The sequence below is a fragment of the Osmerus mordax genome, chromosome 24 (genome assembly GCF_038355195.1).
Source record: "Osmerus mordax isolate fOsmMor3 chromosome 24, fOsmMor3.pri, whole genome shotgun sequence".
In the NCBI taxonomy this organism is placed as follows: Eukaryota; Metazoa; Chordata; class Actinopteri; order Osmeriformes; family Osmeridae; genus Osmerus; species Osmerus mordax.
Genome location: NC_090073.1, coordinates 7,708,320 through 7,730,620, shown reverse-complemented (window position 1 = coordinate 7,730,620; position 22,301 = coordinate 7,708,320). Strand labels below are relative to the sequence as shown.

The following is a 22,301-nucleotide window of genomic DNA, read 5'->3' as shown; positions in this document are numbered from 1 at the left end:
TTCTTTGTCATATTTAGTACTTGCCACAATGTTGCGCAACCTAGAATTTTGTGATGGTCGTGAACACTTTTTTTGCGAAGACACAGCGCATGTCTGCTAACTCACTGACAACAACAACACAGAAGCACAGCACACTGACTGAGAGGTGAGCTTTCGATTGTTTCAGTGGCTGTTTGACAGTAGTTGTACAGCTTGTATTCATTAAGCAGCGTAGTAATAATTAAGTAGGGTAAGTTGCTCGTTAACTAGTCGTGTAAATGTGGATATAGCGAAAGGAATGTCTTAAGAGTGCATGTCGGGCCGCATATTCCGAACAAGACCCGAGTCCAGAGAGTGTAGTAGCCTACTGAAACCGAATCCGATACAAACCGGACCGGATTTCTGTTTCTGATGTCCTGTTGTAAGTATAGGTAAATCTACTTGTTTGAAGATCTATGCTGTTGTGATTTAACAACCTACAAGCAGTATTGCAGTAATCGCTCTTAGATTCACTCCTAGAGGGCGCATAGTAATGATCTTTTGTGTCTCTCACTAGGCCTTTACTAAACGGCTCAAACCGATTCTGGGAGAAATGTCTTCAGAGTCAACTTTACCACCGGAATGGGAGGATGATGAACGGATGAATTTCCTATTTTCTGACTTCAAAGAAAACCGAGAAGTAAACACAACGGATTGGGACAGTAAAATGGACTTTTGGACATCTCTCATTGTACAGAACTGCAGGCGGCGTGGTACAGTGTGTGTTAATCTGCAAGATTTGAACGACACCTTCCGAAGAAAAGGAAATCTCCCTTTAGGTCTTGGCACTGTCATTCAAAGCATGGCCAGGTATAACCTTTTAATTTTCTTGTCATGCATTGCACTCCTTGCTGTTTTGAAAACATCATGACTGGATCCCGTGTCAGGATAACTTAAATTAACTGTCTGTCTGTCCACTGGCAGATGTGGCAAGACACAGAGAGAATCGGAGTTTGCAGCAAATATAGACTCTGGTTGGCTGTCCTGGGGTGTAGGCCTGTTGCTGGTGAAGCCTTTAAAATGGACCTTCTCCACTCTACTGGGCAGGAGTCACATTGCTTTGGAAGCATCTTTTGTCGTTATTGAACTGGTGAAGGTGTGTGGATTAGGTCAAATTTATTATAGAAACTAAATAACATGTGAATGTATTTAATTTGTTTCTGTTGTTTTTGTTTCCTGTAGGAGAAGGCAGCGGAATTGCTGGCTGTGTACCGGAGCTCGCCATTGGCCAGTCGCACTCTCCTGTCCTTTCAGGAACTATGTACTTTAGCCTCCCACGTTTGTGTTGATGAGAGCACCCTGTGCATGGCTCTGTTACAGCTGCAGAGAGAGAAGCAAGTGGTTGTGGCGTTACAGGATGGAGAGAAGGTGAGGCCTCGTCTGTGAACTAGATCACGGAGTCAAGGACTAGCTGTATCATAGGATACCGGTACATTTATTGCTAATCGAGCAAGCATATCTCCTTTAAGGTTTGTGCCTTTCCACAAAAATGGAGACCGTTTTTTTTCTTTCACTCGATCCATGTTTGTGTTTTGCGTTGTGTATCTGTACAGATTGTCAAGTTTTCGCAACCAGGACAGAACCGTATCTCTCCTGTCAGCGATGTGGACATGGGCATCTACCAGTTGCAGCGTAGCGAGAATATGCTTGAAGGGAAGGTGGAGGCGCTGGGTCAAGAGTCTGAGAAGTATGAACTTGTAGCTTACTTGTGATTTGGATGGTGGGCAGTATTACTTTGGGGCAGGTGAGTGACATGTTGTGCCGTCTGTGTGCAGGTGTAGAGAAGAAGCAAAGGTGTGTTTGCGTCAGGGCAAGAAATCCCAGGTAGGTTTCCACCCATCTGACGATCGAGCTCTCTGAGTGTGCTTGAACCTTGTAAACGAACTTTGGCTCTTTCCTTCCTACAGGCTCTGAGGTGTTTGAGGAGCAGAAAGCGTGTGGAGAAGAGAGCAGACCGTCTGCATGCTCAGCTGGAGACGGTCAAGGGCATCCTGGACAGAATAGCACACTCACAGACTGACAAGCTGGTAAGGCGCACAGCGCACAGGGGCGTTAAATCATTGGTTGTTGACTGCAGTCAGTTAGCGGTCATCAATGCAGTGTGCACGTCTGTTTAATGGGCTTCTTGTTCTTCACGCGTCTGTAGGTTGTACAAGCTTACCAAGCTGGAGTGGCAGCCCTTCAAGTCTCTCTGAAGGATGTGACCGTGGAGCGAGCTGAGAGTCTAGTCGATCAAATCCAAGAGGTCTTGCTCTGTTTTGAGACAGTCTGGTGGTGCTTTCTAGTGAGCTGTTCGGTGTCCACGTTGTTTAATTAAAAGTCTTACCTGTTCGTGTTTCAGTTGTGTGACAACCAGGAGGAAGTGAGCCAAGCTCTGTCTGGTGGAGGGCTCAACCCGGGTAAGTCAATAATTTATTCATCTCTATACCGTGCTTCACATCCTTTTTTTTTTTTTTTTTCAATCTTCCAAAACTTTTTTCAAATTTTTTCAACCTATACAAACAAAATCCAAATTTTCATGTTAATATTCAAGCGAACGTTCCTCTTTGTTTAGCAGACGTAGACACGGATGAGTTGGAAGAAGAGCTGGAGTCTTTACTGAGAGACTCGGAGCTGGTTGGGCCTTCCACTTTACCTGACGTCCCAACTCACCCCTTCTCGCCTGCTACAGAGCCCTCTGTTCTTGGGGACAACCTGCTAAGCTCTTTGCCTTCGGTGCCTCAAAACCACTTCAATATCACAGACGAGGAGTTGGACACAGAGCTGAGCCGTCTTACCTTGACAGAATCAGGTTAGATTCTCCTTTTGTTTGGAAAGTTCACGTTTATTTAGTACAATTGGGATTTGGAGACTTATTCTTTCACTTCTGTCTTTATCAACAGGTATGATCTCGACAACAAAGATTCTTGAACCTGCACAGTAAAAACACTAGCACTAACAGAAGGACGTTTCTGCAATGGTAATTTCAGACCCTCTATGAGTGGCTGTAAAAGGCCACCAATAGTAACTGTCTGTGTTCTTGTAACATGTTTATTGATACCTGTGAACGCCATCAGGGACTAACTTTTAAAATATATTTTAAGTGGCCTTTTGACATTTTAATTGTACCACTCTAATAAAGAAAATATCATGATGCCAAATGTTTTATTGCAATCGTCAGTTATACATATATATTATATGATTTAATAAAAACTTCAGCTGCAAGACTGGGGGATACATTAAATTATTCTCTGTGTTATTGTGGTGTTTGTTGAGGCGAAAATTACACTTTGGGCTATTTTTGCCGACCAGAATAAACAGGAAAGCACAAACGTTCAAATAAAGCGTACCTAAAAGTCTTAACGTCGATTAGAAGATTGACGCTTGCGCGGTAACCGATGTAGCTCGTGGCAGCAGTAGCCGTAGGGGTTGCTTAGCTAGCTGTTAAACTAGTTAAGCTAGCCATTCCCAGTCTTGCCATTAATGGTTACCTACCAAATGACCTATTGATGTGAAGAAAGGCTTTCAAAATCCGATGCAATGGTAAGTGATTTATGATAGCAATTAGCTACACTAGCTTGCTAAATGGTCGTCACCGTCAGCTGATAAGGTAGCTGGCTAGCTAGTCTAGTAGTGCTATGCTTACTAGCTAGGTGCAGCTGGCTATATTTCCCAACTTGGCTGTACAGCACCGTAACAAGTACGTGGCAGTGCGGGCTAGTAGATAGCGAGTTTAGCAGTTGATCTACATAGCTGGCTGCCTTCCGTACGCTTGGCTGGGACTACGTTAGGTAGCTTGTCAACTTGGTAGTACACCGTGTTCTAAGAAACGTCAGAAAACCATACAGCAGAAGCTAGTGAACAACACAGTAATACAGCCAATATCAATCTAGCCAGTTAACGTCTTATTATCAACGTTAGTGAGCTAGCAGCTAATAACATTACGTTAACCTTTATGTATGCAAATATTATGAACAGAGGAAGAAACTTAGGCAATGGTGTCTCGAAGCCAACACCTTCTGTCTCCCCTATCCTGATTGTCATCCATCTAACAACCGTCTGATCGAAGATTGAGAACAATCCACACCATGGGCAGGTATGCTTGACATTGGATTCTTCCAAGCTTTGGGTTGTCCTATTGCCTGTTGGTGCTTAATGTTGTGGTTGTCTAGAATGTGGTAGGACCATCTATCTTGAAGCTTGGCAACCCAGTTACTGAACAGCTACAGTCCTGTAGGTTTTTACGCCAACCCAAATTTAGCACACCTGATTCTAATTTCAGATGTCTGATAATCTGAATCAGGTTATGTAGTTAAAACAGTGGTCACAGTGAAAAGAACCAGACTGTCCAGGAACACTGTATATTCCTGAACTAGTTGAATATTTGATAAAACACCTATCCTTAATGATGGTTTCAAATGACCTAAGCACCATTAACATTAACCCTTGTGTTATCTTCGGGTCATTCTGACCCATCAGTCATTGTGACCCACCGTCGTATTGCGACAAATTTACCTCATACAAAAACAAGTGAAGCATTTTCTTTTAACCGTTGGGCTGTCTCAGACCCCCCACATTGCAAAGGTTAAAAGAAAATTATTTTTACTTGTTTTTGTATTGGGTAAAAAACACAATGATGGTTCGTTAGGAACCTTTGGGTCATGTGACCCGAAGGCAGCACAAGGGTTAAGAGGTACTCATGGAGCATTCCTTATAATTCTATTTCTCTCTCCTGGCAGGATCAGTTTCTCGTGCCTTTTCCCTGCGTCGTGGCACTTCAGCCTGTCCCCACAGGTTCTCCCTCGTTTCCTGTTGCCATCGTTCCGTCAGCTGATCTTCATCTGCCTCCTGGTGGGCCTACTGGGCCTGCTCTACGTCGTCCTGGTAACAGGAAAGGGCCAGGACAGCTGGATCAGAAAGGACAGTCACTTCCACAGGTATCTGCCTACAGCATATCTCTGGATCAGTAGGGTGTTGTTTCTCATCTCACTGGGGGTGAAGAAGGTATCTGTCTGTCTTGATGAAAACCTTTTTTCTAACCCAGTTTTTTTTGTTTACTCGCAAGGCATTTGGCAAGGGTTACAGACGTGGAGGCAACTGACACCAGCAATCCCAACCTGAACTATGGTCTGGTAGTGGACTGTGGCAGCAGTGGCTCCAGGGTGTTTGTGTACTGCTGGCCCCGGCACAACGGGAATCCACACGACCTGCTGGACATCCGACAGATGAGAGACCAGCACCGCAAGCCGGTGGTCATGAAGATCAAGCCAGGTTAGTCATAATGGAGACGGCTCCAGCTCACTGGTAGAACCTTGGACCGCAGATCAAAGTGTGTCACTTTGGATAAAAGAGTCTGCTAAATGAATGAATGACTGTGCATGAAAGGGTTTACGACAGAAATTGGGCATCCTTCCCACTGTCACATGAGACGGTCGTTTTCATAACTCGTTTGACATTCCCAAGATCAAGCTCGGATTCCATGTTCTCCTTTGGGCTTCCTGTTTCCAGGGATCTCTGAGCTGGCCTCTTCACCAGAGAAGGCCAGTGATTACATCTACCCCTTGTTGAGCTTTGCAGCTCTGCACATCCCCAAGAACAAGCACCAGGAGACTCCTCTCTACATCCTCTGCACAGCTGGCATGAGGGTGTTGCCTGATAGGTAGAGATGACTTCAGTATTCAAAAACGAATAAGGAAATGACATGGCATTTACATGACAGCTATCCAGTTTTGCACTTGTTTTCAACGTAGCGAGAAGGGATCTGTAAATATTGACGGTGTCACATTTCTATTGTGTTCTGTGCTTCTCAGTCAGCAGGAGGCTCTCCTGGAGGACCTGAGGACTGACATCCCCGTTCGCTTCAACTTCCTCTTCTCTGATTCCCACGTGGAGGTCATCTCTGGAAAACAGGAAGGTCCGATTAGCGTCATTCCACGTTCTCTGTGTCGATGCAGTCCCGTGTCATCGATGTGCGTCAGGGCAGCTGTGAAAGGCAAGCTGGGGAAGGTGTTATCATTAATCCGCTCTTTGTGTTTTGTAGGCGTGTACGCCTGGATCGGCATTAACTTCGTCCTTGGACGGTTCAATCACGTTGGTAACGGTAAGTAGTCAAAGTGACACCTCGTAACTCGCGCACTCAATTCAATTCTGTGAGTTGGTTCTAATATCTCTCTATGCTTTTTTGGGGGGGGATTCACGTTGAACCTGTTTCTCTCCTCTCCTCCCTGGGCCCTAGCCGACAGGGAAGCCACGGTGGAGGTGCAGATCCCTGGGGCCGACCACCAGGAGGCGCTGGTGAGGAAGAGGACAGCAGGGGTGCTGGACATGGGTGGCGTCTCCACGCAGATTGCATACGAAGTGCCCAAAACTGTAAGCTTTGCTTCTCCACAACAGGTTATTATCCACAATTTCCCTTTTTTTGTATTGTCTTTGGTTTTGTCACTCACCCCGTTTCTTGTGCCTCCTCCGCCCCTCCCCCCCTTCCACCTCTTTATCATTTCCTGGTTAACCCTGTATACGCCATGTTATAACTCCTGGAGAGGAAGTGCTCTTTTGGACTGTTGGAAGCCTTCGGTCAAGATAAGCCTGTTGCATGGCCCAATAGCAGGAGTTTGGACTTGAGTGTTAAGATCATAAGTGTGGCAAAAGACCCTTATGACTCATACCATAAGACCTTCTATCCCTGCTCCATCTTTTTTATTCACCCTTTTCAATATCCATTCATACTTTTCCGATTTTAAGAGTCGATTTGATTATTCCCATCCTCTTTGTTGGTTTCACTTTAAATCAGACGCAGTTTAGTCGAAAATGAATCGAATAAGCTTACAATGTTACCTTGTGGTCTCTTGTGTTCAGACGCTTCTTCTTCAACACAACATGCATGTTACTAATTAGACGTGAGTGTGTCGGTGACACCGTGCCAGATGTAAGTGGATCGGTGTTCTGGGAAGCTAGCCAGTTTGTTGCTGACTTCCTATGCCTCGTATAGGAGGAAGTGGCAAAGAACTTGCTGGCGGAATTCAACCTGGGCTGTGACGCTCATCGCACAGAGCACGTGTACCGGGTGTACGTGTCCACTTTCCTGGGCTTCGGGGGCAACGCCGCTCGCCAACGATACGAAGAGAACCTGTTTCGGAACACGATCACTCGGAACAAGTAAGAACCTACCGCACAGTCCAGGTGTAGGGCATGGGTCCATTCCGATCAGCGTTAGCTGAGTCGGAGGCGAAGAATGTATGATGCGGGTCGAACTTGTTTTGATGCACTGCTGTGACAGGGCAGTTTCCCGTAGGGAAGGAAGAAAGTCCTGGTCCATCCGTCCCAATGTGTCCATGATACTAGGATGTTGTTTGGTTCCAGGCTCCTGGACCAGCACGTCGGTGACACAGCGGAGTCCCCTCTCTTGGACCCGTGTCTGCCCACAGACCTGAAGGACGAGGTGGGCCCGGGCGACCGCAGGCTCCACCTGCGAGGCACCGGGGACTTCGACCAGTGCAGGCGGCTACTCCAGCCCTTCCTCAACCACACCAACCAGACTCACTCCTCCCTCAACGGAGTCTACCAGCCGCCCATCGACTACTCCAACAGCCAGTTTTACGGCTTCTCCGAGTTCTACTACTGCACCGAGGACGTGCTGCGCATGGGCGGGGACTACATCTCCTCCAAGTACAGCAGCACGGCCAAGGTTAGACCACCACCACCACCTCCTCTGGGGGAAAACAGGGAGTCAGGTGGCTGAGCGGTTAGGGAATCGGGCTAGTAATCAGAAGGTTGCCGGTTCGATTCCTGGCCGTGCAACAAATTATGTTGTGTCCTTGGGCAAGGCACTTCACCCTACTTGCCTCGGGGGAATGTCCCTGTACTTACTGTAAGTCGCTCTGGATAAGAGCGTCTGCTAAATGTAAATGTAAAACGCATCTGACGAAGCAGTTGGCAGGACGTTTGCTGTTACGAGATCACCTTAGGAGGTTTTTTTCTTCCCCTGTTGTGCTTGCTCTGCAGAGTTACTGCGCCACCCAGTGGAGGACTCTGAAGGAGAGATTTGACGCCGGCTTGTACGCTTCTCATGCTGACATGCACAGGCTCAAGTATGTCTAACCAGTAGAACACGCTACAACGTGTCTGGTCTCCCAGAAAGTAAAAAATGCCTACACCATACAATTTAATATACATTTAATTTAATATACAGTATAAGCACCCATTATTTTGTACATTAATATTGTCTTAAATATAACATTTGTTGTATCCTGTATTTGTGTGGCAGTTTAAAAGTGCAATGTTGAGAATTTTTGCTTGACTTTAAATGTTTGTTGGGCCCAAGACCTTTGCACAATACACCACTAGCTTTTGAGTAAATACGGAAGACTGATCATTTGATTGAGTCCATGTTTTGCTTGTGTGCAGGTACCAGTGTTTTAAATCGGCGTGGATGTATGAGGTGTTTCACTCTGGTTTCTCCTTCCCTGCGGATTATAAAAACCTCAAAACGGCTCTCCTGGTGTACGACAAAGAGGTGCAGTGGACTTTAGGAGCCATCCTTTACAGGACCCGCTTCCTGCCTCTGAGGTAAGATGTGTACATATACAGAATGTATAGACTATACACTGTCAGAGATTTTTCACATTATTGTGATTTTAGATGTGTTTTTGTCATTGGAAAAGAGCTATATTTCTATCATTTGTTTAGTAAATATTTCTATATTCTTATTTTAGCATTTTTTTTTTGTGCTTATTGTTTTTACTTGTGCACTAAGATTTTTGCTGTATCGTATTTCTATTTTATAACATCCTCTGATGGGTCGTGATTAATTCATGTGAGGCTCCCTAGTCAGTTGGCTGAGCGGTGAGGGAATCGGGCTAGTAATCCGAAGGTTGCCAGTTCGATTCCCTGTCATGCAAACTGACGGTGTGTCCTTGGGCAAGGCACTTCACCCTACTTGCCTCGGGGGAATGTCCCTGTACTTACTGTAAGTCGCTCTGGATAAGAGCGTCTGCTAAATGACTAAATGTAAATGTAAATGTAGCTCCATCACTCACAGCCGTGCTGTTCTCGTCACCCAGGGACATTCAGCAGGAGAGTCTTAAAGGAGTGCACTCTCACTGGCGACACAGCTTCTCCTTCGTCAACAACCACTTCCTGTTCCTGGCCTGCTTCCTGGTGGTCCTGCTGTCCATCCTGCTCTACTTGCTCCGCCTACGTCGCATCCACCGGCGCACGGCCCAGCGCTGCAGCTCTTCCCCTGTCCAATGGCTGGAGGAGGGATTGGTCTCCCCCTCGCTCCCCATCACCCTATAGGCTCCTACACTTGTCACTCAAACAAACTGTTCTCCTTGCCTCACCCACCTCAGTCCATCTGTGTACACCTTCATCATAAGGACTTGTTTATTTGTGTGTATATCCTGAAAATGGCTACCTTCTTGGTTGGGAGCCTAGGGAACTATGAGAAGCAATGTTGAGATTCAGGCAACGCTAATGTAAAACACGTTGCATGTTGAATTTGTAGCCTTGGATTGTCTTCGGTTTATTTTTCCTTCTCAGTTTATTTATTTTTGTTGATATGAACAAATTCTGCCTTTTTCTATTACGAGAAATGTGAATGAGGTACAGAGAGACTGTTCTTGCCTAATGTTTTAGTGTTCCCTTGTGTCTGGATTATACATAGTTAAAATGGCAGCTGCCTCACCATTCCCACTTATAAGTAATGTCATAGACAGTTACTGGACAACATCTGGCCATGTAACATAAATAATACTATAAATACTGTAGATTTCATGACACATTTTCATGTTATTTTATGTTTGCCTTTTTGGATGTGTGATTGGTGAATGTTTCTGTATTGGGATAAGTCAAGCTTTAGACCCGAATGATCTCATACTTGGTTTGCTTGGCACAACGTATTTTTATATGTTTTGTGATTCTTTCTACTATTGTTTATGAACTCTTATGAAAAACGGACGCAGCTCCTGGGAAATTACGGAAAACATATTTCTTTAGTTAATGAGTTTAAAAGGAATGGACTGAAGAAACTGGGAAGTTTAACTACCATCTGTACCAGTCCAGTGCTGTTAAATGATTTACAGGTAATTTCCACGGGTTAAACGATGGGGTCCGAGTTCAGCGTAGGTCGTCTCTCCCTGATCTATGTCTTCATGCTTCTGTTTCTTGATTGGTTGCTGAACAGGTAGCTTAAGTCCGTGCAAGCTACAGCAGTGCAATATTTATTCATGTCTTATCACTGTGGAGCGGTCGTGGGGCTCCAGGACACTGCAGCTGATTCTCCTGAGCTCAAGCTCTGGGGTGAAGCCCGGTCAGCTGGCTCGGATAAGTGGGGTCCAGCGATGGCGTGTCGGTAACGATTCAGTTAGGAACTCCCTTCAGACGTATTCCCAAACGCACTGCGCTTCATTTTTCAGAAGCTGGGAAGTCACTGCTGATCTGTGGGGAAGTTACTGAAAGCACAGTCACTATATTTATATTCAAGTAGGTGAATTACTGTTTGCACAGACCCTTTGTCAAATCATCCCATTGCTGTTGGAAAAATAAAAAGGATCCAAAAATGTTTTGCCCTTGGTTGAGTTATTCAGTGTAATAACTATGTGCTTTCCCAAATTCATCCTTCAGCTTGAAGAATTTCCTCTTCAGCGGTGGGACTACTTTTTGCGTGGGGTATGCCCCTTGTAGAAACAGCCAATCAAGAACATATAGATTGGCTCTGATCATGATCTTGTACTATAACTGATGTGTATAATGTCCCTTAGTCCTTCAGTTGAACCTGAGTGATTTGAGTCTGGAGGGCTTGTCATGATAACCTAAGGACTGCAGAAGCATACAAACATGCAGCACCAGAGTTCATAGCTCCCCAGCAGGACAGGAACAACAGCTGTAACCCCAAATGTCAGTTGAACTCACTAAGCTGCAGACAGCCACTAATGGCCAGGTCAGCCAACCACGTGTCACATAGGAGGCTGCGTTGTTGGAGCCAGCCTGTCTCTGAGTGTCTGGGTGGCCAGGTTGGACACACACTGAAGGAGTTTGTTTTCTGTCCACTCTCGTTGGGTTATGTTTCAGGTCTGCTACTGACAGAAGAGGGATGACCTAACAGTGGAGGTAAACTGTGAAGATGTGTTTAGAAATAGACTGAACTGGTACTGAGAAACTGATATATAAAATATCCATATATATAAAAAAAGGATAATATAATGGATTTTCTGTGATTATTTGACATGTTACATATTTTGTAGGAAAAGCGACTGTTGACTTTCTCAATGTGTGAGTGTAACATACTGGATCCAAATTATTAGTACTCATATGGTCATATTGGTTTTCTTTTTCAGTGTGATATCCAAGGTCAAGATACCAGTCAATGGAGGTGACAGAATATAATTTGGCGGATGTATCTGACATTATTTCACATTGCAAGATGCATACTGTGTCTTAGCAACCAGCTCACACAATAAATTATGTATCTCCTGCACAAGCAGCAGTTGTTAAGAAGCAACCATTTAGACTCTGCAGTCATTTATAGGTGATCCCTGTTTACATCATTTGACATGCACTGATCGTATTGTATATAGTCAGTCACTGTAAACCTTTCGACATTTACTGTCTGACTATATATAATACAATTATTTCTGGACACACGTTATGTAAACAATAGGTTTGTGCTGAGTCACTCTCCCGATACATAGGTCAAGCCTCGTGCCCACTGAGAGAGATACAGCAGTCAGCTGAGTGTTCACATCCGTGAGTAGGATGTTTATTTTACTGCTGTTTCTACCAGGAGTGATGCCAGATCCATTGGAAAAGTAATAAACTATGAGTCAGTTAAATTGTTTCTAGTTCTTTTCACAGAAAACATGTTTATTGATTGTGATGGGAAAATAACTGGCATTAGATTGGCACCCATGGAGAACACTTTAATCTTCAGGTGAAATTCAAACTTCTGGTCTGCAACAAGAGTAGGGGGAGACACAAACAGACAGCAGATAATACATTATTGAGAGATGTAAAGTAGGAAATGAAACAATGGCTTAGCAGAAAAAACATTCTGCAGCATGATTTGTTTATTTTGGCCCACTGGAATGAACCTCTAAAAAACTGTGTTTAGAAGTTCAGTGCAAGATACTTTTTGTGTAATTATTGTTTTATAATCAAACCTTTCTGTAAATAAAACCACATGTCAGTACATCCAAGTATTGATCCAATGAAATTCCACACAATGCTCTCTCGCAATGCTGACTTGTTGACATGTTGTGAACGTCAGATGGGTGAGCGGTTAGGGAATCGGGCTAGTAATCAGAAGGTTGCCGGTTCGATTCCTGGCTGTGCGAAATGACGTTGTGTCCTTGGGCAAGGCACTTCACCCTACTTGCCTCGGGGGAATGTCCCTGTACTTACTGTAAATCGCTCTGGATTAGAGCGTCTTCTAAATGACTAAATGTGAACGGGTAATATGTAAAACTAATGGATTGTATCCACTTTAGGCTAGTTCATAAGACTACTGTTCACATGACTAACGATGGGGGAGAGTATGTGCAAGTCAGGAGAACAAAGCAGGATTGATCAGTCTATCTGGGCATAAGAAACCAAGAAATTCAGTTCCCTTACTTGAGATATTATGAAACACAAAGTTGTGTTGCATATAACCGGTTGCTACGGTTGCAGCTTATGAAGAAAACTATATTTTCACAACCATCCAAGGTTATTGGCAGACAGAATTTCCTTCACGACTCTGTCTACATCATTCTCAAAGTGTGAGCGACACTTTTAGAATTTACGGTGTAGTCCTAAATTAAAATGACATAAACCCAGAGTTAGATTTCATGATTGCTGTAGTAATTTAAATAGGCCTACTCTCGATCTACATTATGTAATGATAGTAAATTATGCAGATGTATTTTACATTATCAGATTTTGCTTTAGTGAAACAATATGAGCGACCAAAACAGTCAAACTATTTCCAAGAAGGGTGGGGAATATTGCCTTCTTGTTTCAGTTTGCATAATCTAGCTCTATCCTTTTGAACAGATGTTGTTATACAAGCGTACCACACCCTACTAATCTTTATTCGTTCTCCCAATGACAGCTGGCCCGATGGATCCAATTAAAAGTTAATATACTATGTAATTTTTCTGTTATCTAACAGTTTGTTCACAAATCACTGACAGTGGCATTTCACCAGTCTCACTACTATTTAATCGAAAAGCTATATAAGAAGACCACGTTAATAGAGGACCCTTCAGTTAAATAAGTTACTGACGGAACTGTCAACTAAATTGTCACTTTACAGCAGTGTATACCGGTGGGCACTTTTTATTGGCCAACCACGACAGTGAGTCCGCCTTATTTTCAGTTTTCTTGATTTTCATTGGCTAAACTCGAAAGCAGACGTCGTTCATGTTGCTGACGTCATCAAGGCGCTGGAACTCAGTGATAGTGATGTTGTGGTTGTCCATGCCGCCGAGGTCCCCGGTAGCTTACGTCTGAAAATCTTTTTTAGACTAGTGTCCCCCCGCATGGAGTTGAGTGCGGACCCAGTGGTGGCAACCTTGGAGATGTCGGAGATTAAAAGTAAAGATACCGAGTCGTCGGAAGGCGACGGTGACTACGAGAGTTTGCCACCTCATGTCTCAATAACGACCCACATGACAGCAGGAGCCGTGGCAGGAATACTGGAGCACACGGTGATGTATCCCGTGGACTCTGTCAAGGTAAGCTTGCTGCACTACTCTAGCCAGCTAGCGCATCGTTAGCCTGATTCCCAAAATGCACAGCAGTATTTTTACAGCTTGCTCACCTCTTTCCGATTTAAGATTTTGTCCCATTCCACAGGCAGCAGAAATGAAAGCTTTATGCTAGCTAGCTATAGCTAGTAAGTGCCGCTAGCAAACTTGTATAGCCAGGGTCAGGGAAGAGCCGCCCTTGTTGGCTAGCAAGCTAACTGCATTGCCATGTACACGATCATGATAAGAGTAGCCCCAACGTTACGGACATTGGCAGCTTGAAATTGACATTCGGTGTTTGATAAATGCTTGACAATTCCAACTTGTTCCAAACCACCCTATTGATGGCGGAGTCCTTTCGCCAGCTAGCTACTAATCAAGCTACCGACATAAATCTTGCATCAAGTTAGCCAACGTTAGCTAATTACTTGGCTACTTGCTTAAATGGTCAGAATATTGAGATTTTCTGTCGTTTGATCAGTTAGTTCTTGCAGAGACTCTGCTCTGACTTCTACTCAGATCACTCTCTGTCCCAGTCCAGCAAGTGAAGGTCACATTCTGGACAGAGGAATGTTAGGTTTCAAAAGATGCCAATATGATATTAAATCTGCAAGCATATACGCGTTTGTCATTGGACTCAAATAAGTCCATGAAATCCATTGAAGGTTCTGTGTGTCACTGTACACCCCCCCCCCCCCCCCCCCCCCACAAGAAAAACAAAACTGTGCAGTATACTTTATGTAGTGGCTTCGTAAACTTTGCCCCCTGTCATGCCCTCTCGTGCTTACTTATTTTTTCCGGCTTATTCAGATAGTTCGAGGTCCTGACACCAGTGTATTCATACAGTTACACAACATACATACACAATGTCTAAACTCTTAATCACTATCCATTTATCTATGACAACGAGATGGTTTTGACATGCTCTGAAATAAGTCATTGTTTCTATTGAATAGGCTTACACAAGCTATTGTGGCCACTTCCTCCAATCTAGCTGCCAGGATCTGCCTGTTGGACTGATAACTGTCCATCATGATACCAATGGCTCGACTGGAAAACATTTTTCACATACAGTCAAACAATGCATAGATGGTGTTAATATATTACTTGGAGACTTATTACCAACTTTGGAGAAGCCTATAATAAATAAATAAACATTCTTGATGAGGCCGGATGCTATTTTCTTGCTGAAGAGAAACATGTACCGCAGTTTAGCAAGAAGCCTTTCATCGAATTGTGGTATAGCTAATTAACAGAAGACTTGTCACTGAGAATCCTTTGATTTCTCTGTGGAAGTTAGACTTGTTTATTATTTGATAAACAATAAGCCATTCTGTGACTGCAACGCCAAGGCCTGTTTAGTTGCGGAGGGCGGCGATGCAGGGAGCAGGCGAGAAGTGTAAAAAACGTTGGATAAAGGGGACGTAATCTTTCTGGAACATACGACTCCTATTTGTGACTTCTGGAATCGGAGGTATGCAGATGTAGGGTGTACCAGGGTGTGTAGAAGTAGGGTTGCTGCTCCTCCTACACAGCTGATTAACAAACCGCCATGCAGCCTCTCCCAGTACTGCTATCATATCATGCACCTAGGAAAACCTTCATCTGTCAAACACAAACTTTCCTTTTCTCACCCCAGACCAGCTGTATTCATCTCCAGTCCAAACTGGCAGGATGAACTGGAGTTACAAAAAAGGGATTTCCAACCAAGATACCAACCACATTGTTGGTATTTCACAACCCAGACAGAGTTGTTAACACTCGGTTTTGCACCAACGTGTGGTCTGGGTTTTTAAGATCTTGGAGAGAGTTTGGGCGCTTGGCGTGAGCATATTACGCAACCATGCTTTTTTATTAGATCACTGGTATAGAATGTCACAAAAATGTTTTTCATTCAGGGATTGCATTTCGTGTTAGTTTGCACAGGAACATTGCAGTGAATGAATTTGTGTGATTCAACTGCAATTATGCCAATACTTTTATTGTGACAGCGTGACAGTTCCCAGATACACAGAACCGAATAATGAAACTTTATTGAAACCTGTCGTATCAGGTTATCATTACATTTCCTGTTTCTTTGACACTGCCGAGTAGCCATCTTGAAGACCTGAGGCAGTGTAACGTCACAGGAGACTTTCCAACGGGATATAACCAGTTGTACAATGCGTTAACCATATTGTCCAATGCGTTCAGATAGATAGAGACAAGATGAGCATAGCATTAAGTAATGAGTCATCCTCCCCCCCCCCCCTCTCCTGGGGTTTCTACAGACTTGCCCCTCCTCCCACTGTTTCTGTAACTCTGTCTGCACACCTGACGATCTGGATCACGAATACTCAGGTGATAAACACCCTGATCTTCCCGGTAGTGCTCATTACATTTACATTTACATTTACATTTAGTCATTTAGCAGACGCTCTTATCCAGAGCGACTTACAGTAAGTACAGGGACATTCCCCCGAGGCAAGTAGGGTGAAGTGCCTTGCCCAAGGACACAACGTCAGTTGGCATGACCGGGAATCGAACTGGCAACCTTCGGATTACTAGCCCGACTCCCTCACCGCTCAGCCAACTGACTCCCTCATTACGCAGAGATAATCCCATGTTGTCAAGTGCATGGGGTTATCTTTGGGCCAAATCTCTTAAGTACGGCGTGCTTGGATAGGGCGATTGATGATGAAAGGTAAAAAATAGTCTGTTGCTTAGAAAATTAGGTTCATGTTCTGTAACCGCACATGGATACTGGTCATATAATCCAATGACGCCAAACAGATTTTTAGGACAAACAAACGTCTCAGAGGTTAATGACATTGATATGTCATTGTTGAAAAGAAGGAAGGAAACACGAGGAAATATGTTGAGGAAGATAGAAGTGGTCGGCCTTCTTAGCTACCCTACGCTTTGGGGCAAAATACAATTATTCTTTGTGCTGTCCAGATATCTTGGCATAAAGGAGTAAAACAAAGATGTGTCATGACCCCCCCACCCACCCTGTGCTGGGAGAGACACGCATCACTTAGAGAGGACTGGCTGAGTGTTGTCTCACTGGTAGAGACCTACAGCAGAACTGTGGAAGACAGTGCTTCGACAGCCATTGGTCCTCATCGGCCCATCCTGGCCAATCAGGGTCCGAGTTCTCTTTCTGCATCTGCATCCGGCTTGCTAGTGCACTCCTCGCCAGGCAGGTTACCACAGTGTTTTATCGACATCCAACCCCAGACCTAAATCACAGCTCTGGGACCTTTTAATACTTGGAAGCGAGGCAACATTTAAAGAAATAATCGAGTTATTTTCATATTTACCAAGGTCCGAAGTACCTTGGGTACCTCAGACACTGCCCTGCCCCTGTGCGTCACAATGACCCGAAGGTTCACAACGACCCATCGTTGTGTTGCGACACCTTTACCCAATACAAAAACAAATAAAAAGCATTTTCTTTTAACCTTCACGCTGTGGGGGGGGGGGGGGGGGGGGGGGGGGACAGCCCGACGGTTAAAAGAAAAGGCTTCACTTTATTTTTGTATGAGGTAAACTTGGCGCAATGGCCAAGGGTCACAATGGCCCCGAAGATAACACAAGGGCTAAGTGATTGTTTCCCCGTTCCTCCAGACCAGAATGCAGAGCCTGCAGCCGGACCCCAAGGCCCAGTACAGCAGCGTGTACGAGGCCCTCAGGAGGATCGTCCGGACGGAGGGCCTCCTCCGGCCCTTCAGGGGCCTCAACATCACCATGATGGGGGCCGGCCCCGCCCACGCCCTGTACTTCGCCTGCTACGAGAGGGTGAAACGCAAGCTGAGCGACGTCATCCAGAACGGGGGCAACAGCCACATAGCTAACGGTACAGTCAACATCCCCCCTCGGGGCTCACGTTGGAACACTAGGGAGTCACGTGGCTGAGCGGTTGGGGAATCGGGCTAGTAATCAGAAGGTTGCCGGTTCGATTCCCGGCTGTGCGAAATGATGTTGTGTCCTTGGGCAAGGCACTTCACCCTACTTGCCTCGGGGGAATGTCCCTGTACTTAGTGTAAGTCGTTCTGGATAAGAGCGTTAGCTAAATGCCTAAATGGTAAACATTTATGTCCCCCTTTTGTCGGCGCAAGCCTTGTGTCTTGAGGTTAGGGTGGTATTAGGTGTGAATATGTTCTGATGCTGATTCTTGTATCTGTCTGCACCAGGGCTGGCTGGTAGCGTGGCAACCGTCCTGCACGACGCCATCATGAACCCTGCGGAAGGTAAGGCAGGCAGGCAGGCAGGCGGGAGGGGGAGGTGGGGGTGGGGGGGGGGCTCTCACTGTTGAATACAACCAGCCGTTTTTGACCAGAACATTCTGACGCTTTGTGTGTTTGTGTCTGTCTGTTTCTCTGTGTGTGTGTGTGTGTGTGTGTGTGTGTGTGTGTGTGTGTGTGTGTGTTTGTGCCTGTCTGTGTGTGTGTGTGTGTGTGTGTGTGTGTGTCATTGCTGTGTGCCCGTGACCCAGTGGTGAAGCAGAGGATGCAGATGTACAACTCTCCCTACCGGGGCTTTCTGGACTGCGTGCGGACGGTCCGTCAGACCGAGGGCCTGGCCGCCTTCTACCGCAGCTACACCACCCAGCTGACCATGAACATCCCCTTCCAGGCGGTCCACTTCATGACCTACGAACTGATGCAAGAGCGCCTCAACCCCCACAGACAGTACCACCCCGACAGCCACATCATCTCCGGGGCGGCGGCCGGGGCCGTGTCGGCCGCCGTCACCAACCCCCTGGACGTTTGTAAGACGCTGCTCAACACGCAGGAGAACGTGGTCCTCAACTCCATGCACATTAGCGGTCACCTGACCGGCATGGCCAACGCCTTCAGGACGGTGTATCGCCTGGGGGGCATGTCTGCCTTCTTCAAAGGGGTGCAGGCGAGGGTTATCTACCAGATGCCCTCCACAGCCATCGCGTGGTCGGTCTACGAGTTCTTTAAGTACTTTCTGACCAAGCAGCAGTTGGAGCACGAGGCTGGGACTGGGCCGGCCTGAGGTGGGGTGAGTGGGGGTGGAGGACCCCCCCTCCCCCCCCGCTCCCCCCCCTCCACCTCTGGACTGGAGAAAAAAATCTGCCAGTAGAATCAAATCAATGCAAAATCCCTCTGAAGAAAAGGCAGTGTGTTTCTGTGTGCTGTTATAATGTCAGTGTATTCTCTCAAAAGGGAAGCCACTGGGGTTCGTGGAAGTTTTCGCGGCACCAACAGAGCGTGTCCCTCGCGAAACTTACCTACCCAACAGAACAGAAGCAGAGGCTGTTACATGAACAGGAAACGTACAAAGATCTTTCTGGAAAAGCAAACAAGAGTAAAGGGCATCTTCAAATAACGACACTCCTTTTTTTTTTGGGGCCAGAGCTCCTTACACGACATTCTCCTCGCTGTGTGTGTGTGTGATTGTGTTTGGCTTCATTTATATGTTTATACATCTGAAATGGAAGTATTTTATTTATTTCAGTTGATTTCCTGGACCTGACGTTTTATGGTTTTGGAAGAAACGCACAGCTGTTTGCTTGTTTTATTTCCTTGTATGTTTATGAAGGACAGTTTGATTGAATTCCTTAGTTTCACTGCACAGTAACCACAGTACAATTGGGCTTTTAAAGTGCCTCTTAATTGTTGAAGGCTGCCTCTTCAACTAAGTTTGTTCCCTGGTAGAAAGGACTGGTATAGATCCTTATCACCCTTATCTCTGCTTTCAGAAGGGCTTCTTATTATATTTGAGTGTCTTTCTCATGTGATTCAACAAAACACATAATTTCCCTAAACAAAAGAATAGTAACAAACTGTGCAAACAAGATGTACCAAATAGAATCCTGTTATTTGTCTTAATAGAGAAAGGTTGGCAACTGATTAATATATTTTCTATAACTGCTGTGTGCTTTCCCTTACCAAGGAACAGTTCCTGTGATACCTACTGTCTGCTTCACAGTTCACATCCTGAAATATATAGCATCTTCCCTGTGGACCAGTGTTTTTAGCCTGAATACAACTGAAGGTGTTTGATCTTTTGACCACAGGAAGTGATTTGTCTGTCCTGCTAGGACAGCGATTCCTTTGCATATCAGAGGAATATAAGCCGCAACGGGTCCAACGTTAACCTTGTTTTAGCATAGTATGATGCTCTTAAAACACGCACAATATTATTTAGTGTTAACGTAAAGGGTATAAATATCTTCGATGTTGCAGAGTAAAGGCAGCTTTTTATATATTTTTGCAAGTGATCGTTTCCTAGGGACTTCATTATGCAAGTGCACCAGACCTGTCCGAGGCTGCCTCGAAGCTTCACTCCGATACATCTGTGATGTTGTTAATGGAAAGATTTTAAATATGAATTTAGTTTGTTATATAGATGATTTAAAGCTATGGAATATTTAACATGAAACCGGGCAAGTTTAGATTTATTCCTACTGGAGCAGCCTTGTGTTCTCAGTGTTCCTGAGAGAACTTTGTGGCGTGAGTTTAGCTGGGTCACTCAGTTAATCAGTGGAGTTGGCCAGTTTGTGACCATGGAAACCGTAATAACGGCAGACCGAATCAGCTGGTTGGCAGACTGCAGTTCTCCTCTGTCCCATTTCAGTCACAAACTTCCTGTTCTCTGCTTGCTCTCTCAGCCTCTCTCCTTTCCCCCCTTGGTAGTCAGACATTCCTCCATTGCTGTAATCCGCAAAGCCCCAAGATTTGTTTGTTTGCCTTTCATTAAATGCTTAGTTTTCTTGTCTTATTTTCTTCCACCAGTGAAATACAGATGTTTCTGTGATATTCACTCACGCACATGTATTCCTGGATACTGACCCAAAGATGGGCTTCTTCCTCAGACACCTCTAGTTTTGATGTTGGAAGGAAATTGTGACGATAACTTTGAACTGAACTACTTACGTCTGTCCTTAACGTCAGTTTAATTATCAGGCTCTCATTCCATTTGTTCTCTGCTGCCAAAATCGCTTTACCATTTTAGTGTTTCCTTTCTGCTTTAACTAAACTTGCCATTTAACTGTTTCTAGGCTCTGATGTATGAAATATTATGGTGTTGCCTCAGCGCACTATGAAGGGTAGGACACCTTCCGGATGTCTCCGTGGAGATGGTTGGTTGTGGGACGCTGTGTTTCAAGTGGGACTAGTAGGTTACGACGCATTGATGCTGCAGTATTTATTATGGAGAAACAAGATTACACAGCGCTCCGCGTTTTATATTGCTTCCGTTTTTTGTTTTTCCCGCCTCATTTTATAGACCCTATATGCAATAGATCATACCTGTCCATGACATGGCAGTGTAAATATGCAACATAATAATCACATTGGTTTCTCAAAGGTAGCCCTATTCTGTTCAGTCTTAAATCCTACACTGAAGGCCTTTTGGGATTGATTCAAACAGATATCTCTCAACGCCTCTTTATACAGACATGTATAAATCCCATAGTTCATTCAGGACTTTAAGGATCCCATCGCAATATTGTTTTGATGTTCGACCACTACTCATATTTCCAAGAAATATTGGCTTAGAATTGGGCTTTGATGGTTGAGCTGCAATTGGGGACATCTGGTTCGGTCATATTCATGAATCATTCAGAACAGATTGGCTACTGGACAGTGTCTGATCTGTTTGTACTGGCCCAGTAGTCTTCCCACCCCTCAACGCTGGCCTGGGGCAGACTGAGAGGAGCGTGTTAGTATGGGTAGTCAGAGTGTGCTTGTTTTATTTTGTTAGTCAAGATTGAATAATTGTACATTCCTTCCAGGGATGTTTATCATGTGGATTTCCAGTTGCTTTGTACGCACAACGAAATGATGTTGAAACTGGGATGATTTATGACTTAATAGTGCCATCTACAGTACGAGAATGTTTAACATTTTGAATTAAGACCATGCAGATGTGAAATAATTGTGGTAAAGCTGCTACAGTATGTAACACTGGAGCTGAAATAAAATACAGATGATTAATGAAGGAGCTCCTGTTTTATTTGAATGTAAAGCCTCTAATGTCAGTTAATAATTGTTTTCACACAGATGAGAAGTTAAACTCATAACATGTGGGATTTGCGTGGTAATAATCTTCATTTTGCTTTTGTCATCTTTCCCGAGAGGATTGAAAGCAGGCTAACATGGTGCATCTCTTTACCAGTCTGGACTGACAGGGTGGACTGGTTTATACAGTGGTGACATTACACCTACCTACACGTTTCATCACCTAAAATGAATCCTCTCAGATAAATGGATGCTGTCATACAATTAGAGGACAATGCAAGTGCCGAAATAACTCCACCTTTGCTGTCAGACTGCCATAATTCGCACCAGTAGGGGGCAATAATACAAAACCAAATGCCTCAAAGCATTGAGGCCAACGGGAATATCAATCATGTCTCATTACCTAATGTAAGAGATGGCTGAGGACAAGTGTCATTATGTGATGTATATTAAAATATGTATCGCATTTTTATTTGACATGTATGCATGTGTATGTATGCATTAAAACATACTGTTTGATTATACAGTTATCAATCCCACCGCCGTTTTTTTCCACCAACCATCCTGACAATGAGGACCTGTATGTTGATGGACGGCTGAGATATCG

At 44.7% G+C, this 22,301-nt stretch overlaps 3 protein-coding genes across 9 annotated transcripts; all 3 read left to right on the top strand.

The window, feature by feature from the left end:
• The first annotated feature begins 120 nt into the window (after positions 1-120).
• Positions 121-3,152, top strand: chmp7 (charged multivesicular body protein 7). Of its 5 annotated transcripts, none has more exons than XM_067227983.1 (11): positions 121-145; positions 536-828; positions 943-1,114; positions 1,201-1,386; positions 1,572-1,705; positions 1,794-1,842; positions 1,926-2,045; positions 2,165-2,263; positions 2,360-2,417; positions 2,576-2,809; positions 2,901-3,152. In XM_067227983.1, the coding sequence occupies exons 2-11, from the start codon at positions 572-574 to the stop codon at positions 2,939-2,941; spliced, it is 1,350 nt and encodes a 449-aa protein (XP_067084084.1). In that variant the 5' UTR covers positions 121-145; positions 536-571; the 3' UTR covers positions 2,942-3,152. The 5 variants fall into 5 exon arrangements, with proteins under 5 accessions (XP_067084084.1, XP_067084082.1, XP_067084081.1 ...); XM_067227981.1 differs by having other exon boundaries at positions 2,573-2,809; XM_067227980.1 differs by lacking the exon at positions 121-145 and adding an exon at positions 341-400 and having other exon boundaries at positions 2,573-2,809.
• Positions 3,153-3,392: 240 nt separating this feature from the next.
• On the top strand, positions 3,393-10,555 carry entpd4 (ectonucleoside triphosphate diphosphohydrolase 4). 2 transcript variants are annotated; one of them, XM_067228346.1, is made up of 13 exons: positions 3,393-3,540; positions 3,976-4,093; positions 4,737-4,934; positions 5,063-5,268; positions 5,506-5,656; positions 5,808-5,911; positions 6,038-6,097; positions 6,233-6,366; positions 6,986-7,152; positions 7,357-7,681; positions 7,999-8,084; positions 8,401-8,562; positions 9,057-10,555. In XM_067228346.1, the coding sequence occupies exons 2-13, from the start codon at positions 4,086-4,088 to the stop codon at positions 9,289-9,291; spliced, it is 1,836 nt and encodes a 611-aa protein (XP_067084447.1). In that variant the 5' UTR covers positions 3,393-3,540; positions 3,976-4,085; the 3' UTR covers positions 9,292-10,555. The 2 variants fall into 2 exon arrangements, with proteins under 2 accessions (XP_067084447.1, XP_067084446.1); XM_067228345.1 differs by having other exon boundaries at positions 6,233-6,390.
• A 2,889-nt stretch (positions 10,556-13,444) lies between these two features.
• Positions 13,445-22,199, top strand: slc25a37 (solute carrier family 25 member 37). Of its 2 annotated transcripts, none has more exons than XM_067228326.1 (4): positions 13,445-13,706; positions 17,328-17,556; positions 17,894-17,950; positions 18,196-22,199. In XM_067228326.1, the coding sequence occupies exons 1-4, from the start codon at positions 13,512-13,514 to the stop codon at positions 18,723-18,725; spliced, it is 1,011 nt and encodes a 336-aa protein (XP_067084427.1). In that variant the 5' UTR covers positions 13,445-13,511; the 3' UTR covers positions 18,726-22,199. The 2 variants fall into 2 exon arrangements, with proteins under 2 accessions (XP_067084427.1, XP_067084428.1); XM_067228327.1 differs by having other exon boundaries at positions 13,698-13,706; positions 17,333-17,556.
• Positions 22,200-22,301: the final 102 nt, after the last annotated feature.